The sequence below is a fragment of the Python bivittatus genome, unplaced genomic scaffold (assembly GCF_059951505.1).
Source record: "Python bivittatus isolate LINGU-HERP-01145 unplaced genomic scaffold, Pbiv_v1 ctg000610_np1212, whole genome shotgun sequence".
In the NCBI taxonomy this organism is placed as follows: Eukaryota; Metazoa; Chordata; class Lepidosauria; order Squamata; family Pythonidae; genus Python; species Python bivittatus.
The window spans coordinates 2,635,248-2,651,845 of NW_028277088.1; the positions used below are offsets into that span (position 1 = coordinate 2,635,248).

Here is a 16,598-nt window from a genome sequence, read left to right on the forward strand (position 1 = left end):
TGATTCACCCCTTTTGAATGCATACAAGGTTGCGATGAGTTCAGCATTTCATGTCATGAAATATTCTACTGTTTTCCGACATTATTCGTTTCTTTCAAGCCTTTCATTATCCAGGGGCTCGCATTGCTGAAGTGTCCATGAGTTGCTCATCTTTTTTTTAAAAAAGAGACGCCAACTCCTAAATGTATGAAATCATTTTTAAAAATCCCCCCAAAGCAAAACCCCCACAAGCTAGCCCCACGAGAGAGGAAGTCGATGCTCGCAGGAATAAAATGATAATTCCAGCCCAGCATCTCTTCACTGAGCAAGTTGGTCCCTAAATGAATGAGCAAACTTGACTCTTGATCCAACACATTATGTCCAGGCAAATATTCTGGTTTAAAGCATCGGTCCCCCCAACATGCTAAGGCAAGGGCTACTTTTCCACAACATGCAGTGTCATAAATGACCCAGCCCACTTCTCAGCCTCGTCTCATGTGTTGGTGGCCACAAATACTCCACGTGCAAGGAGGTCACGCGAGCTCCAAAGTGAATTCAATCAGGCCCTTGTATCTCTGAAGCAAGTCCTTCATCACAAGGTTGGACAGGAGACTCCAGCAAGCTCTCAACAACTTTGGTTCTTCTTGTGGAGGCATCAAGACGAGGCAGATGGGGACTTCTTTTGGGGGACAGACTTCCCACTCTGTCCTTTTTTCTTCTTTTTAAGGTCCTTGGCTATTGGACATCAGTATTCCTCCCTGGGAACCCAGCCCATCCTCTGTGGTAGCATTCCTGGACTAGTGCCCAAGCAGCTTCGCTTCTGCCGGAACTATGTGGAGATCATGCCCAGCGTAGCTGAAGGGGTGAAGATTGGCATCCAAGAATGCCAGCACCAGTTTCGTGGAAGGAGGTGGAATTGTACCACAGTAAACGACAGTTTGGCCATCTTTGGACCTGTGTTAGATAAAGGTGAGTGTCCGATTTGGGGGTAAGGTTTGCTGGCTTTTGAAAAGAAGGAGGGACAGTGCAAGCAGGATCTCGGGGTGGGCAGGAAAAGTAGTCTTTGTAGAAATAAATGTCATCCTCAGCAGGGAAGGTAGTGGTAGAAGAAGTCTGTGGTTCCTTGGTACCTATGGCTGTGCAAATCCATGGAAAGGTTTTGGCTGAAGTTGTGTGAACTTCTGGAGTGTTCATAAGCATTCTCACTGCTTAGATATAATCTGATAGGTAGAGTTTTCTGGCAAAGGATGCATCTGGTGAGACCAACAGAGGCCACCCTAGGCATTTCAGGAAAATGGAATTAAGATTTGTGGGTCTTTGACAGAAGGCACCACCACCAAGACACAAATTAAAGAGGCGGAGTGCCACGTGGGTCAGACAGAGGTGATAGGACCTCATGAGAACTTGGATCCTTTATAGATTTTGAAAACAACCAGCCCAAATAAAGTCTAGGGCTTTATTTAGTCAACTTTGCAGACTATATGTCCCACCTCCCCCACCCACCCCAAAGAACCAGTTTCCATCTCTTTTTTTTCTTTATGTTTTTCCCCAAGTTAAAATTTGTGGTGAAATTATGCACTGCGTATCTAAGCTATAACATCCATTCTGAAGGTTGGGGGAACCAAGTTGCGGTTGTTTATGGGATCAGGAAAGGCCGTTGAGGTTCAAATTATGGTCAAAGGTTGGTGCTTGAGGTCTGTGCCCTGGTCAAATCTCGGAAGGCATTTTAAAAAAAATTAAATTAAATTATCAGTGTTCTCTATTTAAAATATTGGGATACATAAATTCTAATCTAAATGTTATTCTGCCCCCAAAATGCCCTAATATAAAGATTTAAAACTGGACTACTTGACTTAGTGAATGTTCAGAAACCTTCAACAAGAATTAGGGAGGCAACTCAAATGTAAACTTCATGTACAATTAAGGTTATCTATCATTCTGAAATACATATCAAAAATACGGAATGGAAGCAATTTCCTTTCAGGAGTGTGCAAGGGATAGTCCCAAATTTTTGGTACATGCCTTAGGTTGCCCCACATGTGCTTTTGATTCTATCAGGCCTGGTTTCTCTTTAAATGTTGAGGTGAGGAGCCTCCATCCTGCAGAAAGAATAACTCATAATTTCAGAACAAAAGATTGCCCATCTTCAAGATAACTCCTGGTTTTGTCTGGCCCAAACATTAGCCTTTTAGAGTGGACTTCCTTTTCTCCTTCTCCTTCTCCTTCTCCTTCTCCTTCTCCTTCTCCTTCTCCTTCTCCTTCTCCTTCTCTTCTTCCTCTTCCTCCTCTTCCTCCTCCTCTTCCTTGTCTATATTCTCCTTCTCCTTCTTTTCCTTCTCCTTCTCCTCTTCCTCCTTATCTATCTTCTTCTTCTCCTCCTTCCCCTTCTCCTCCTCTTCCTTGTCTATCTTCTCCTTCTCCTTCTCCTTCTCCTTCTCCTTCTCCTTCTCCTTCTCCTTCTCCTTCTCCTTCTCCTTCTCCTTCTCCTTCTCCTTCTCCTTCTCCTTCTCCTTCCCCTTCCCCTTCCCCTAGTTTATCTTCTCCTTCTCCTCCTTCTTTTTCCCAAAGTAGTCAGACAAAATGTATAGTGAAAGGAGGCCTGTTTAGGGGTGGGGGTGATACTATTTCATAACTGAAGAATGTTGTCCCTTGAGGGAGAATACAGGCCCCCTTTAGGTCTTCACCTACAGCAGCAGCGGGCTGAGTAGGGGGGAAGGTGAACAAGGATTAAACATCTCAGCCACATTCTTCAGGGTGCCCTCAGGGGAAAAAACATATTTCTGCTAACAAGGAAAGGGCTGGATTTCAGCAATGCCAGCCTTCATCCCCAACTCCCTCATGTCCTATCAACCATGCTCAAAACTGAACAAAGGAGAGCTTCTCCCTTGCACAAATACACACACACACACAAAACCAAAAAGGGGCACATTTGGTTCAATCCTTGGCTTCAAGTGAGATCTTCCCTCAACTTGATGTCCTCCAGGAATCTTAGAACTGCCATAATCTCCTGTCAGTCTGGTTTGGGGGGGAAGATAAATGAGCTTCACCCCACAACCTTGACTTTGGGTTGAGGGTAAGTGGGGAAACAGGAGTGTCCTGGCATTAATAAATGGGGTAAGTGGAGATTAACTATTCTGGTTGGAGAGGAAGGAATGAAACGTTTGGGATATTGAGTATCATATGAGGGGGGAGGGCTGAATTACACAGGAAATACAACACTTCCTTAAAGGGCACTTAACTGGGTTAAAGACCCAGCAAGGGCTTTCACATAACAGGCTATGCTTGGTTAGCATTAACCTTGTCAGTTTGTTTGTGGCTCAGCAGGTCATGCAGGTCCAGCCACTTTGATCAGAGTGGGTGGTTCAATGTATTCATGTAATCGTAGAGTTGGAAGGGGTCATAAAAGTCCTCGTCTAACCCCCTGTGAATCCAGAAGTCTGGTTAGATGTATTGAATCCAGCCAGCCATAATGTGGTTGGATTTTAGCTTAAGTTTTGTAGACCCTACTGCTGTGGTTTGCAAACTATGCTGTATAGATTCCTGTGTTGTGTGAAAACAGTTGGTTGTGGCTTAAGCACCCTGTGGCTTGGTGTGATATGTATGAATGCGGACTTTATCAGCTGAACCTGGGTGGCAAGGAGATGTTTCATTGTGGCCTTCAGGAAGGTCCTGATCCAACAGATACTTTCACAGGTTTCCTTCTTCCTCACAAACACCTTAGTGGGAAGTGTAGCCAGGTATTTATTTATATGATTTATACAACCACCCATCTCAACATAGTGACTCTGGATGGCTCACAACGCATAAAAACATAATAAAGCGTCATTTGAAAGTAAAAAAGCCACAGTAATTTAAATAACCAGTTTAATTACACGCACCTATACAATACAGTGTGTCTGAGGCTTCTAGTAGACTAAATCAATCTTAACAACAGACACCTTGGCCTAAGGGAAATACCACGTCTTCGAGGCTTTACGGATGGCTAGCTTTTAAAATAAAGCTTAATTGCTTTCAATAAAGTTTGATGATTTTAGTAGAATGAAATGAAGAGAATGAAACAATCAACAGGAAAGAAAACAAGCACAGATTAAAAACATAATACCTGCGGTTCCATTTTTAAACCCATAATTGCATCTTGATCACACTGGGTAATATAGCAAGTTTTTCCCTTCCATCAACAGAAAGCCAGTTCAAAAGCAGAGCAAACCTATATTGTCAATCTAAGATTGTAAATCCCTACTTCTTCGTTTAGTGATATATTCCAACATGGGGGTCTGGTTCAAAAATGCATTCACATCTTTAAAACATATTGATCTTTGTAACTCACATGAACAAACTTAAGTATATTAAACCAACATGGGATGATGGTGAGACAAGCCCATATCATATGAGAATTAATGTGGTTCCAATAAAAGAGAATCTCTGTTGCTCAGGGTTGAACTGTGGAGTCTTTGGGGCTCTCTGAGCTTGGTGGTTTGCCTGCAGACGTTTCATGACCCAACTAGATAACATCATCAGTTACCCAGCTGGGTAACATCATCAGTGCTGATCAGCCATCAACAGACACATGGAGATAAACCACATTGACACACCATTCAAAAGAGACAATAAAAAAGCTAAGAAGGAAACAAAAAGATCAAAACGCATCCTCTCCAGCAGCCAACACTCAGATAAGCAGGGATTAACACCAGACAAATGGTCAAGGAGAAAACAACACCCTAATCAAGGAACTACCAAGGAGAAAACTTCTTCCCCACCCACATGGGCAGGGCAAGCTACTGTATAGAAACAGGGAGCAAACCCCACACTCCCTTGCACTGGTGACGTTACCTAGTTCACTAATGAAACATCTGTAAGCAAACAACCAAGCTCAGAGAGCACCAACGACTCCACAGCCAATGTGGTGTCATGGCAAAGATGCTGGAGCAGGAGTGGGGAGAGTTGGATTGTAGTTGACCCCAATCACCAAAGCTCCCTGGTGGACTTGGGGCCAGTTCCTCTGAAGAGCTTGGTGGTCCAGTGAGGAAGGTGCAGGACTAGGAGTGGAGATACCCAGGTTCTCATTTTTAGAACATAAAGATATTTCAAAAGTTGATAAACAACACATATTTTGAATCCATTCTTTAGCATCCACAATGCAGATTTCTTTCCCTTTATGTAAAATAGCCCCAGGCCCCAAAGCATTCTTTATAAAATGGCAAATTTGCACTTCTGGCTGATGACAAAGAAGGACCAAGATGGAGCCAGCACTGCATACAATCATAATGGTGTCCTCAAACTGGCCCTCTCAAGGACAGAAGACATCTCAGGAGCCTTGGAAATTCCACAGATAGCGGTTATATCCATAGCTGGGCACTAACCATCATTGATGGAACAACCTCATGCATATGGAGGTGTCTCCCTCAATGGTTGTCCTGTTGAATTTGGTGGAATGTCCATTCAAGTGTGCCCGGACGTTCATGCCACAATTCTTGAGATGTCCTCCTCACCCAAAGTAGAGATGGTGGATATGTGTGAGCAGTGAATTGTTCTTCCAAGATCTTTTGCAAAATTGGGTAGATAGACTTACTGGCCATACCAAGAAGCACCTTTTCCCCTTATGGAACAGCAACATATCTCTTTGCTTCTCTAGATGAAACTCAAAAACAGTGACAGGAGATCCTGCAAGACATTTCCAAAGCAAAATGCGATGCCCGAACTCTCGGTTCTCCTTGAGAGGAGCTCTCATTGTTCAATTAAACCCCTCCATTTACAAGATGCCAATTGCTTCAGGGTTCTTTGAATGCCACCAATCTCAACTTTTATTAGAAATTCCTGCCCTCCAAAAAATGCCAGCCCTTTAAAAAGCCAATGAAGGACATAATTAACCCAGAATAAAAGTTCTCCCTTCCCCACCACCCTCCCCCTTTTCACTCCAAGTCAATTACCCGCCATGTATCTAAACACCCCGGCGTTTTAGCCCTTCCCAGCCCACTCATTTAAATGCTTCAAAAGAAAAGGCCAACCCATTGGTTTTCCCTTGTTCCAGTCCTTCCCTGTTCGCTCCTCTCCAGCCCCCCCAAACACTCCCCAATGCTGGCAGTTGGGCTGAGAAATGAACCAGATCCTCTTCTAATGAACTCCTGGATTGCGGACAAGGAGAAGACTGAAGTCACCTAATGAAGAAGTGGATTTTTACTCTCCAGCTATTGTGGTGCAAATGTATCCTCCCGCGTCCTATTGTTTGGTCAGAAGTAGCCAGGGTCAGCATCCAGGGTCTCGGCTCCAGTTAATCAATCTGATTGGATTAGGGTCACTGCGGTCCCTAATAGTGTCAAAGGTCATGCCCAATGGGATTAAAAGCTTTGTCAAAGGGGAGCTCCCAGCTCTCGGAAGGCCCCGGACGATCCTTGTCAATGAGCTTTTAACGCTCGCTCTCTTTTCGGCCCGTGTGTTTGTCCCAATGTGAGAGGAAGACAGGCGGGAGAGGAGGATGTATCTGCCACGCTTACGGGTTTGGGTTCACTTTTGCAACGGGTGTGTGTCAGCTGCACTGCAGCTGGGGAATGTCCCTTCCTTGGGCTCAGAACACAGCTTTCCTGGAAAAGCCAGCAAATCTGATCAGGGCACCTGAAGGAGGAGGCCAGGAACAGGGCAAGTTATCTTGCAGGAGAAATTGCATCTGGGTGATTCTCCTTCCATTACTTCCATTCTAGGCCTGCAGGGAAAGTGGAGGGTATGATGGTGGGCCTGTGATCTAGGAGATCCAGCTAGAGCAATGCATTGGCTCCCAAGCAACCCTGGTCCCTGATCCTCTGGAACAGACCGGTGGATCATGGGTGGACATGCAGGTTCCTCAATAGATTGATCCAAGGAGAAAAGAGGCCAGAAGATTTGGTCAACTCTGTTCTGAAGAACCAAATAGGAGTCTTCAGAAAAAAAATGCTTGAGGCTGAATCAGGGGTATCCACAGGGTACAGTCAAAAAAGTCAAGGTGCAGTTGAAGGCCTGCCTGGTTTTTAGGTGCCTTGCACCCGGGCTCACCTCAAAAACAGGTAGAGCTTCCATGGCACCATTGTGGCCACCATCTTCACTTTTCTGACTATACTTTGCAGTTACCCTGGCACTGAATCTTTTTGCAATTCTTTAAAGAGTCCAAGGTGGACTTGGTAATCAACTGTTATCAGCAGTTGGTGATTGCTGGAATGGAAAGGAATGAAGGTGGGCTAGATTTATCTCCTCTTGGAAAAACCTAGAAGAGGAAGATTGCAATGCTGCACAAGGGTTCTTCAGCATGATTTGCTGCTCATGGTGGGGCATGGCTGTTTAGCTCTGGGCATAATCTGGGGGCAGATGCTCACTGCTTTGGGAGGATGCTGAGGGACATGGTAGTGAAGCCTTACAAGGAGGGGTGGAGGAAATTGTGTGAGAAGAGAGTCCAAGGGGGTGTGCGAAAGTCATTTTCAAATATTTATTTTACAAAACTTACATGGACGCCTAATCTTACACTTAATCATCTTAGGCAGCTTACAACAATGCCAGTAAAACAATTGTATCACAGGCCCAAACCTCTGGAAGGATGCCCCATACAAGGAGGGCAAGACCTGTTCCTCATTGTTCAGGCCCAAAATCATGGACTTAAGTGACAGGAGAGCAAATTCTAAACGAATATTAGAAAACAAAGGTTCCTAAAGAGTGGAATCAATGACCAGAAAAGGTGCTGGGAGGGCAGATTGCCATCTATCTGGGTTGCTTTCATTTGGATTCCTGGACAGAGCAGGGGTTGGACTTGATGCCCTCAGAGATGCCTTCAGCTCTAGAATGCCATAGTCCTTTCACCAGATCTTCTACCTCCAATCACATTCTCTTCTCAGACTGCTGCTGTTGTTGGCCTAAAAACCCTACGATGATTGTATGAACCCCAGGTGGGTGGAGAACTGATCTTGGGCTCAGAGTTCAGCGGGATGCTGCTGCCTTTAGAACATGTCCCATAAGACACCATCATCTTGGCCAGAGGCCTTCAAGTTGCAGATATAAGCACTGAAGTCCACACACAGAAGATGCAACTTTCCTGCAGGCTAGCTATCTGGATCCTGGGAAAAGTGTCTTCTGACTCACACAGGGTCAAGCCCCTTCAAGCAAAAGTTGTGTCCCACCCCTGAGCAATACACACACCCGCAGACATGCAACATAGCTGGGCCATATTGATGTTTCATTTACAAACATGGACAGTTTCATAACCCAACATGGATAAAAGAAGATATTTGCTTCTTTTAAGGAGGAGAAAACGAAGTTTTTGTTTAGAGTTGTCAAAAATATATATTAAAAAACAGAACAAAGCAGTTTGGGGCGACCTCACCAGTTCTGCTTTGTTTCAGTTCTCAATCTCTGAATTTCCCATTGGGGGAAGAATAGAATATGAATGCAGTAACTAACATATGAGCTTCTCTGCTTCTTCTAAAATAGGACAAGCATCTGAATTTTGCTCACATACACATAAAAGCCAGAAAGTGCTGGTTTTGGCCACTCATGCTCTTATCATCAAGCAATGCACAGTTCTGGGCATCATCTTGACTTTTTTGACCCTCCCACTGGGCTCCCTAGCAGTATTCAGTTCCAAAATGGGCAAAGATGCTTCAGATTGATCTTATCAGGGTCTCTGGCATTTGCTGCAACTGACAGCCATTCTTTTCTGAATGTGATTCTCACAAAGTCACTTCATCAAGTGTTACTAAGATGCACAGAATGGGGTTGCATGAATGTTGGCACCGGGAAACAATAATATGCCCATTTATGTTAGGGCAGAGATTTCCTAATTTTCTTTCTAACAGCCTTCCTACAATCCAGCGAGGAGGTGGGTCTATTCACTGATAGCACAAGATCTCACAAATGGATATTTGTATAACTTTGTCTGAGTAGGGTTAGCCCTAATTAAGACCGGGGTGAGAGTCTACCAGGAAATCTGAGATTATAGGCTAAACCAGGAGATTGAAAACCCTTGTTGGAAAAAGGTAACGTCAAACCACTTCTGCAACATTGCCAAGAAACAACATTAGCATGACCATGAACACAGCAGCAGTCAAGCTTGAAGGGGATTTTATTTGTCCAGCTTAGGTGACAACACTTGTGATCTTGGGTAAAAGCTGGTTAGTCCTTGGAAGGGAGACAACTAGGTTATCTCCAGGGGTGTGGGCTAGATGGGGAATCCAAAACTCATGCTGGAAGAAGGCAATAGCAAACTTCATAGTCTTCCCAAGAAAACTACATGATGGAATCCATCAAGTCACCAAGAGCTGAAGACAACTCAAAAGAGATTGCTCTTGGGAAGGGGGGGGGGGTTTGCAGGTTTGAAAGTGGGAGGGAGTGCAACCCTACCATATTAGCTTGAAGAATAGTCTCCTGGGTGCACAAACCACCCACTAAGAAGGTCTTCCTCCTATTAGAATTGCATCTCAGTTTCTGTACCTCCCTCCAGTCCATTAAGGATGTCGGTTCATTCTGCCTACCAAAATGAAGGTGGAAGAACCCAGAACTTCGCTTATATTTTATGCTTATTGCACAGCTTGAAAGCCCTAGACATGGCAAAGTAGAAATAGAAGGAACTGAATGAATGTTTAAATAATGACTTGGTTTTACTGATCTGTTTGGGCTACAGGGTCAACTCCACTTATTAGGAGTAGATCCATTCCCATCAGTTCTAACTGAGCAGTAATCAGAAGCGTATTTATATGGCATTATAAATGCAATTTATATTGCAATATTCTATTCCAATATACTATAATGTATTTCTGGAGAAACATCTACCTATGGAGTTGCTAAGAGTCAACCCTGACTTGATGGCACATAGTCAGTCAATATATTGAATTATATCACCTTGAGTAGATGTGATATGATACGTATGGTATATTTTAGCAAATCGTAGTTTTGCTAAGAATAACTTTTCGGTAGGGTACCCTTATAAAAGAAAATAATGATGTTTGGTGTGCAAGGACAGTTGAAAAATGTTAGCATCATTTTGGCTGTGAGAGAGGAAGGAAAAGAAGTCCTAAATAGTCACACAGTTGTGTGTGTGAGAGATACAGGATATAGGGTTACTCAAGGTCCAGTAAAAGGAGAACAGGTCCTCCTTTTTTGCCTTTATATCCTCCATCCCACAGGCATAGCCTTAAAATCAAACATTGTCCAGCTTTTTGAGTGTCTTTTTTGTTTAATTTTGCATTGTTTTCACAACAGTAGTCATTGAAACGTTTGTGTGTTGTGACCTTGTAAACTGCCTGCTTCTTCTTTCCCTCAACCGTCAACAGACTAGACATCCTGGATTTACGTTACTTCATTTATTTCCTGATTCCTGATCACTGTAGTCTGGAGATCCCATGTCATACGTTTCTAGGGTGACATTTGAAAAGGGCGTCATCGCTGATTCTATGTTATCACTAGCATGTGTTCTTGAAAATGAAGATTTGTTGAAAAAATATTGCTATTGAAAAACATGTCTTCCTGATGCTGGAAAAAGTAATTTGATATACATATAGGCCTGCGTACCTTTTATTGCAGTTTTTTGCTGTAATTTGTGTCATGGATCCCAAGAAAGTTAAACTGTTCGTGTGTTTTCCCCACCCCCCATTTGTCCTCCATTCCAATTGTCCATGTTCTCCTCTGCCTGTTCAGGTATCTGGTCACCCTAAGCATCTGCATTTAAGAAAAAAAAGGTTGAATGGAATGATGCAGTCAAAAATCTCAGAAATGATCCCAGGGAAACTGGGCCAGTCATAACTAAGAAACTAACACTAGTCTCCTCTTTTCACGTTAGCTGATAGGTGTCTTAGAAAAGGTCCACCACTCCTTCTCTAGGACATTCTTCTCCATGGGGTTGCGTTGACCATGATGCTCTATTAGAACTGATGCTGAGAGTGGAAGAAAGTTGGGGGAAAAGGTGGTTGAAGCCAGCTGTTTTTCATGGTTGAGGTCTGGAAAAAGTGGAGGAACCTTACCACTCTGTAAGAGCCGGTGAATCCTTCAAGAACACCAGGGGTGATGGCCCAGTGTCAAAATGGCTTTCCTTCTAGAGATCAGTCAAGGGAAAGCACCGTATCCTTCATATGCGTATTGCCAGAAAAGGGTCTCTGTTGGTGGGTTGGGCCTTTCTTGGCAACCACCAATTCAGTCAAATATCTCTGAGAACTTTGCCAAAGGCCTCAGGCCTTCAACCCAAGCAGTCCTTAAGTCTCAGGAATTTCCCTTCCCATAAATCATAGGCCTTAATCGTTCTCAAGGTGCTCCTGTTTGGTCCTTTTCAGTTCCAACAAACTTTTGGAGACTGGTCAATGTTGGGAGAATAGACCAATTTTCTAAGCAAACATGGAAATGCAGGAAGATTCAATCAGAGATGCCATTTTCTTCATTGTTGAGCTACTGAAAGTTCTCTCAACTTGCTGGGAACTCACCCATCCTTCCAAGCTTCCCCCAAGAATGCTCCTGAAAGAAAGTGTCCACCCTTTATTCTTTTCAAATCCAAGAAAGCCGAGAGCATGGAAAATAGATGAAGCTATCTCTTTTCTCTATTTCAGTCTCCCCATTTTCTCCCCAAATAACAATGACCCAATGTCCGATGTCTTTTGCAGTGAGTGAGTTCTCACTAGAGAAAAGCAGGCTTGCTTGCTTAACATTGCTAAATTAGCCATCATGGTCAGGGTCTCTGGGATTTGTAATTTTCCCTCCTCCCCAGTTCAGATTTTTTTTAAGAATCCTTCTTTGGATTCTTCGTTAGAAGCTTCATGGCTTCTAACAGGTCTGAAAATGGACCTGTTTGAGTCCCTAAATAAAATCACACTTAAACCTAGGATTAAACCCAGACCTCTCTCCATTTACATCTGTCCATTCCATCCCATTCTCTATTAATTTTGCAGGGTAGAAAACATTTGCATGAAAATGTGTAACTCTTGAAGATGCTTCCTCATAAAGCGTGCATTTATAAGCAGGCTTTTCTACCTGCAGCTTATTCTGAAATTATTTTTCCCCCTTGCACCCAGGTGGGGTTTTTTTCCCCTTTGAGTCAAGAACTGGGTTGCAAAGTTGGGAAAGTGTGAAAGATGGGTGAAATCCAAAGAATAACTGGATTTCCATATTGCAATTCGCAAAGCTAGACTTCCTAAAATATCCTTTACAAAGCTGTCTTATCTCCAACCTCAGAGGAAATCATAAAGAACAAGCAGATCATGGCAAGCAAAGGCAGAAATCAGCCTGGGAGGAAAACATAACTTTTGTTTAGGACTTTCTTTCCAGTTGAAAGTCAAGCCTGCATCTCCTGGTTCCAGAGCAGCATTCCACAACCTGAGCCCCTCCAGATGTTGGATTTCAGCTCCCATTATTCTGAGCCAAACATGCTGATCGGGGATAATGGGAGCTGAAGTCCAAGTGGTGTGGAGAGTCATTTGCATTACTTGTGTCTCAAGAATCCTTGGGTTTTCTGCTTGCAAAAGCACTAAGGAATGGCCAGCCAGAAATAGTGAAAATAGGACATAACTCTGCCAGGAGCAGAAGCCATCTCCAAAGTAGGTTAGATATTGAATCATAAAGGATCAGGGTTTTTAGAATTTGTTAACCCTGTAAAGCAGGCTGGGTCAGGATTCCAGCAGGACCACTGGAATGCAACTTTATTATCATGCCTATAACAGCATTTTGAAAGCATTGCAGAGATTCTGTCTCCTCCCTCTTTCACCCAAGTGAATCAAGATGGGGCAACCTTGAGTTTCTTTCTCACTCCCTCCTCACTTTCAGGGCTAAGCTGACATTTACGTCACGGATGTTCAAAGCCTTTTTCGAGGCCATTTCTGTACTCCTCTACAGAACTGGAGATTGGATTCTACAATCTCCCCAATTCTGAATTGCTTCCATCATCAACACAAATGCAACAGTGGGGTCGCTACCACCTGTATTCTGTTCTGGAAGCCAGCCAGCACCTTTAGCAATTAACCAGTGCAAAACAATTCTTCCCTGGACATAAACACTGGAGGAAACTCTAGTGGCTCCATATGTTTCTTTCAGGCTATTGTGAATGGCCCAGGAGCAAATTGAAACAAGAACTGGCAATGCAGTTGCTACGGGGGAAAGGGGTCTTAGAACTAAATGGGTTTTTAAAAGAACCAGCTCTTAAAACAGCTGGTTCTTGGCCAACAGCGAGTTTGTACAATCATCAGATCTGGAGAAGTCTTCAAGAGGTCAAGAAGTCTGCTAGATAATCTAGAGGAAGTTTGATTAGAGCTTTAACTGTAATGATCAGTGTTAGTAAAGTCAGATAGCAGGTTATAGGTGCAAAATTACACCTTAAAGTACTGATTTGAGTGATAGACTGAGTGATTATGTGCCATCAAGTCTTAGTGATCTCATAGATTTTCTCCAGGAGGATCTATCCCCAACCTGGTCCTTCAGGTCTTCCAACAGTGCACCCATCATCATTGTAACTGAGTCCATCCCCCTTGCTGCTGGTCGTCCTCTTCTTCTCTCTCCTTCCACCTTTCCCAGCATCACAGCTTTCTCCAGAGAGCTGGGTCTTCGCATCATGTGTCTGAAGTAGGATCATTTGAGCCTGCTCTTTTATGCCTCAAGTGAGAACTCTGGGTGGATTTGTTCAACGATCCATTTGTTTGTTTTCATGGCTGTCTACAGTATTCTCAGGAGTCTCCTCCAACACCAAACTCCAAAATTGTCAATATTTCTATCCTGCTTCTTCAAAGTCCAACTTTCACATCCATAAAGTGACTCAGGGAATTCACTGTCTGCATAATTCCGATCTTTGTAGGGTTAGTTATCCCGTTTCTTTGTTGTTGTACAAATTGGTTGTACAAGACTGAGTATGCGTGCACTTTTAATCTTTGCGCCCTTTTCTGCTCACATGCACTGTCAAACTTTCTGCATGTTTCCCCTCCCATCCACATTTGGATTGGAAAACGGCTGGCAAAAATGTAAGGAAACGTGGATTTCAAAGCACTTCTGTTTCCATTCCTGTTTTGGTATGGAAGCAGGAGTTAGACTTATTAAAATGCAGATAGAAGTCATTTCTCTTCCAGTCTTACATGGAGGCAGCCCAAAGATGAGCAACACTGTGAAAGAAACCTCAGGTTATGTATTTCCAGTTTGGGAGGGCTATGAAAAATTCTTCGCTGAGCCTCCATCCTGTCTCCAGTACCCCAAATTATTTTATGTTTTTCTGCATATTCTCAGATTGTTCTTGCATCTTGCTGTTTTTGTCCTTAAGTGGTCGAAAGGACTGTCTCTGGATGTCTTGCTGAAATTCTTCCCACTTTCTTCATAACGCAGTCCTGAAAATGTGGCTGTATTTTTTTTTATTAATTCTAACACACACACACACACACGCACAGACACACAGACGTGAAACCTGATCCTATTCTCGATCACACTGAAGTGGATGGCTTTGATTTTGGCTGTGGGGAGACAAAAAGAGAGAAAGAAAAGAGAGGAAGAAGACATTTTCCAACCCCATTTTGCTGGCACATTTCTCCTAATTTTAATACACCCCTTGGATATTTGAAAATTCGCCCAGATATGGCATTTAAGGAATAACAATTTAATTAAATTCTTACATATTAAGCACGGAGCGGGAGAAATAGTTAGGCAAGAGACACAGACATTAATCATGTACCAGTGAGTCACCCTAAGGAGGCATACGTAGATTAACATTGGTTAGGAAACACCCTTGTCTTTGAAGAAGACGTAGAGGATGCTGGAACAGTAAGACGGATAATTAAAAGGAGAGATTGTATCAACGAAGAATAATGGACCGAGTCAGAGGCGGGAGGGCTGGGGAAGTCAGCATAGGAAATCGATCAAAACCGCAAAGGATGCTATAAACCCCATCGAAAAGCTACTGGGTTTAGGGGGCTAGGCAGAGAAGGAATTTGAGGATGGGTTGGAACATCACACAGAGGAGGAACGGTGAGAAATTCCCCAAGAGCCGTGCTTCTCAACCTGGGTCACTTGAAGATGTGCTGGCTGGGGAATTCTGGGAGTTGAAGTCCACACATCTCAAAGTGACCCAGGTTGAGAAACACAGCCCTAGAGAGAGACCCCAGATCGGGATCTGTATGTTTTTGGATCAGGACCGGGAGCTTCAAAAGCAGGCAATGAATTAAGTCTAATGACTTTAGTTGTACCCCCTGTTGAATAAGGCTGCAGTTTCCAGCTTCATACATTCCTCTTCTTTTCTTCCGTTTTCCTTTAGGATGGCGCTGGTCACGACATTGTTGCAGAGGGGGCAAATTACCAATGCCCCCCCCCGGCTCATATTCAACCCTGCATAATACCAGCAGAAACATGGTTTTGTGTTTCTCTGCTCTTGGGGTTGGCTGAGAAAGCTTCTGCCCATCTTCTTGTCAAGGGTGTCCACAAGAGGGTCAAGAAAGTCAAGATGGGGTTTTGACCATGCCGTTGCAGCCGCCATCTTGCCTTTCTTGACCTTCCCTTGCAGATACCCCCTGCTTCTTATGTTCTTATGTAGAACCCAAGCATAAGCCATTCTTCTGCAGCAGCTGTGTTCAAGTCTGATCTCACACCCCTTTATCCCAGCCAGGTCTCCACATTTTTCATACATCGATTTATGGGAAAGTCACGTGGGGTTAGTTGATGAAATGTGATGTGGGTTATTCCCTTTTTAAGGACAATTACAGTGCATGAGGTCCTGATTTGATGAGAGCAATGGAAAAGGAACAAGGACCTTTTCTCCCGTGAAAAGGCACCCTTTCTTTCCCCCACCCCGCTGCAAATGCTTTCCTACTCATTAGAAATATGATCTAATACAACGTTTTCCCACCTTAGCCACATCCAGGTGGTTGGACTTCAACTCCCAGAATTCTCATCCATGGCCATGCTGGCTTTGGAATTCTGGGCGTTGAAGTCTAGACGCCTAGAAATCCCCAAGGTTGGGAAATGTGGATCTAGTATCTTTTCTCCCTTGTCTGCAATGATTTCCCACATCACCCTAGCCGTTGGGATTAAATTCTCCATTCCTAGTTGCAGCAAGGCAGACATTCCTGAGTCAAATCTAGCTTGTTCACTCAAGCGGTTTCCAGGGCTGACACAATGCATCTTCGGCATGTCTGTGGTTAACTCTGGTGGTTGGTTGCAGAGAAGCTTCGGAGTAGCTTTTCGCTGTCTGGAGGTCCTCCAGATGTGTGCACTTCCACTCCCAGAATTCCACAACCACTGTGCCCGTTGTTGAGAATTCTGGGAGTTAAAGTCTGTATCTCTGGAAAACCGGTGTTGCCTTGTTTGTATAGGTGCTGGTTTGTTCGATCTATAGATCCCTTTCCTCCAGGAGCACATGGTGCCACATTCCTCCAGAACCTGCTCTGGATCGAGGGAGGTTCTCAGGAGAGTTCCCCAAAATGCAGGCATTGCCATGGGGGCAGAGGTGATCCAAAAACTCAAAGGGGATGGAGGAAATTAATTATTAGAACGGAAGGTGCATTGAAGTCCGGCCCTTGGAACATGGCTGACCATCGGCCATGTCTTGAAAGGGGTCTGGTCATCTGCCCGCTCCCCCCGCCCCACAAAGCAGGTTGTGACCTGCAACCTCTCAGTGAGAAATGCCTGCCTAGGATGTGTTAGGAGGACCATCCTTTTCA

General features: G+C 43.9%; 1 protein-coding gene across 1 annotated transcript in view; it reads left to right on the top strand.

The window, feature by feature from the left end:
• WNT3A (Wnt family member 3A) overlaps positions 1-16,598 on the top strand; it is a 71,943-nt gene that overhangs the window by 41,387 nt on the left and 13,958 nt on the right. Inside the window, exon 2 of the mRNA XM_088150026.1 lies at positions 707-948. Within this exon, the coding sequence (XP_088006152.1) occupies positions 707-948 (242 nt within the window). The remainder of the gene's footprint in view (positions 1-706; positions 949-16,598) is intronic.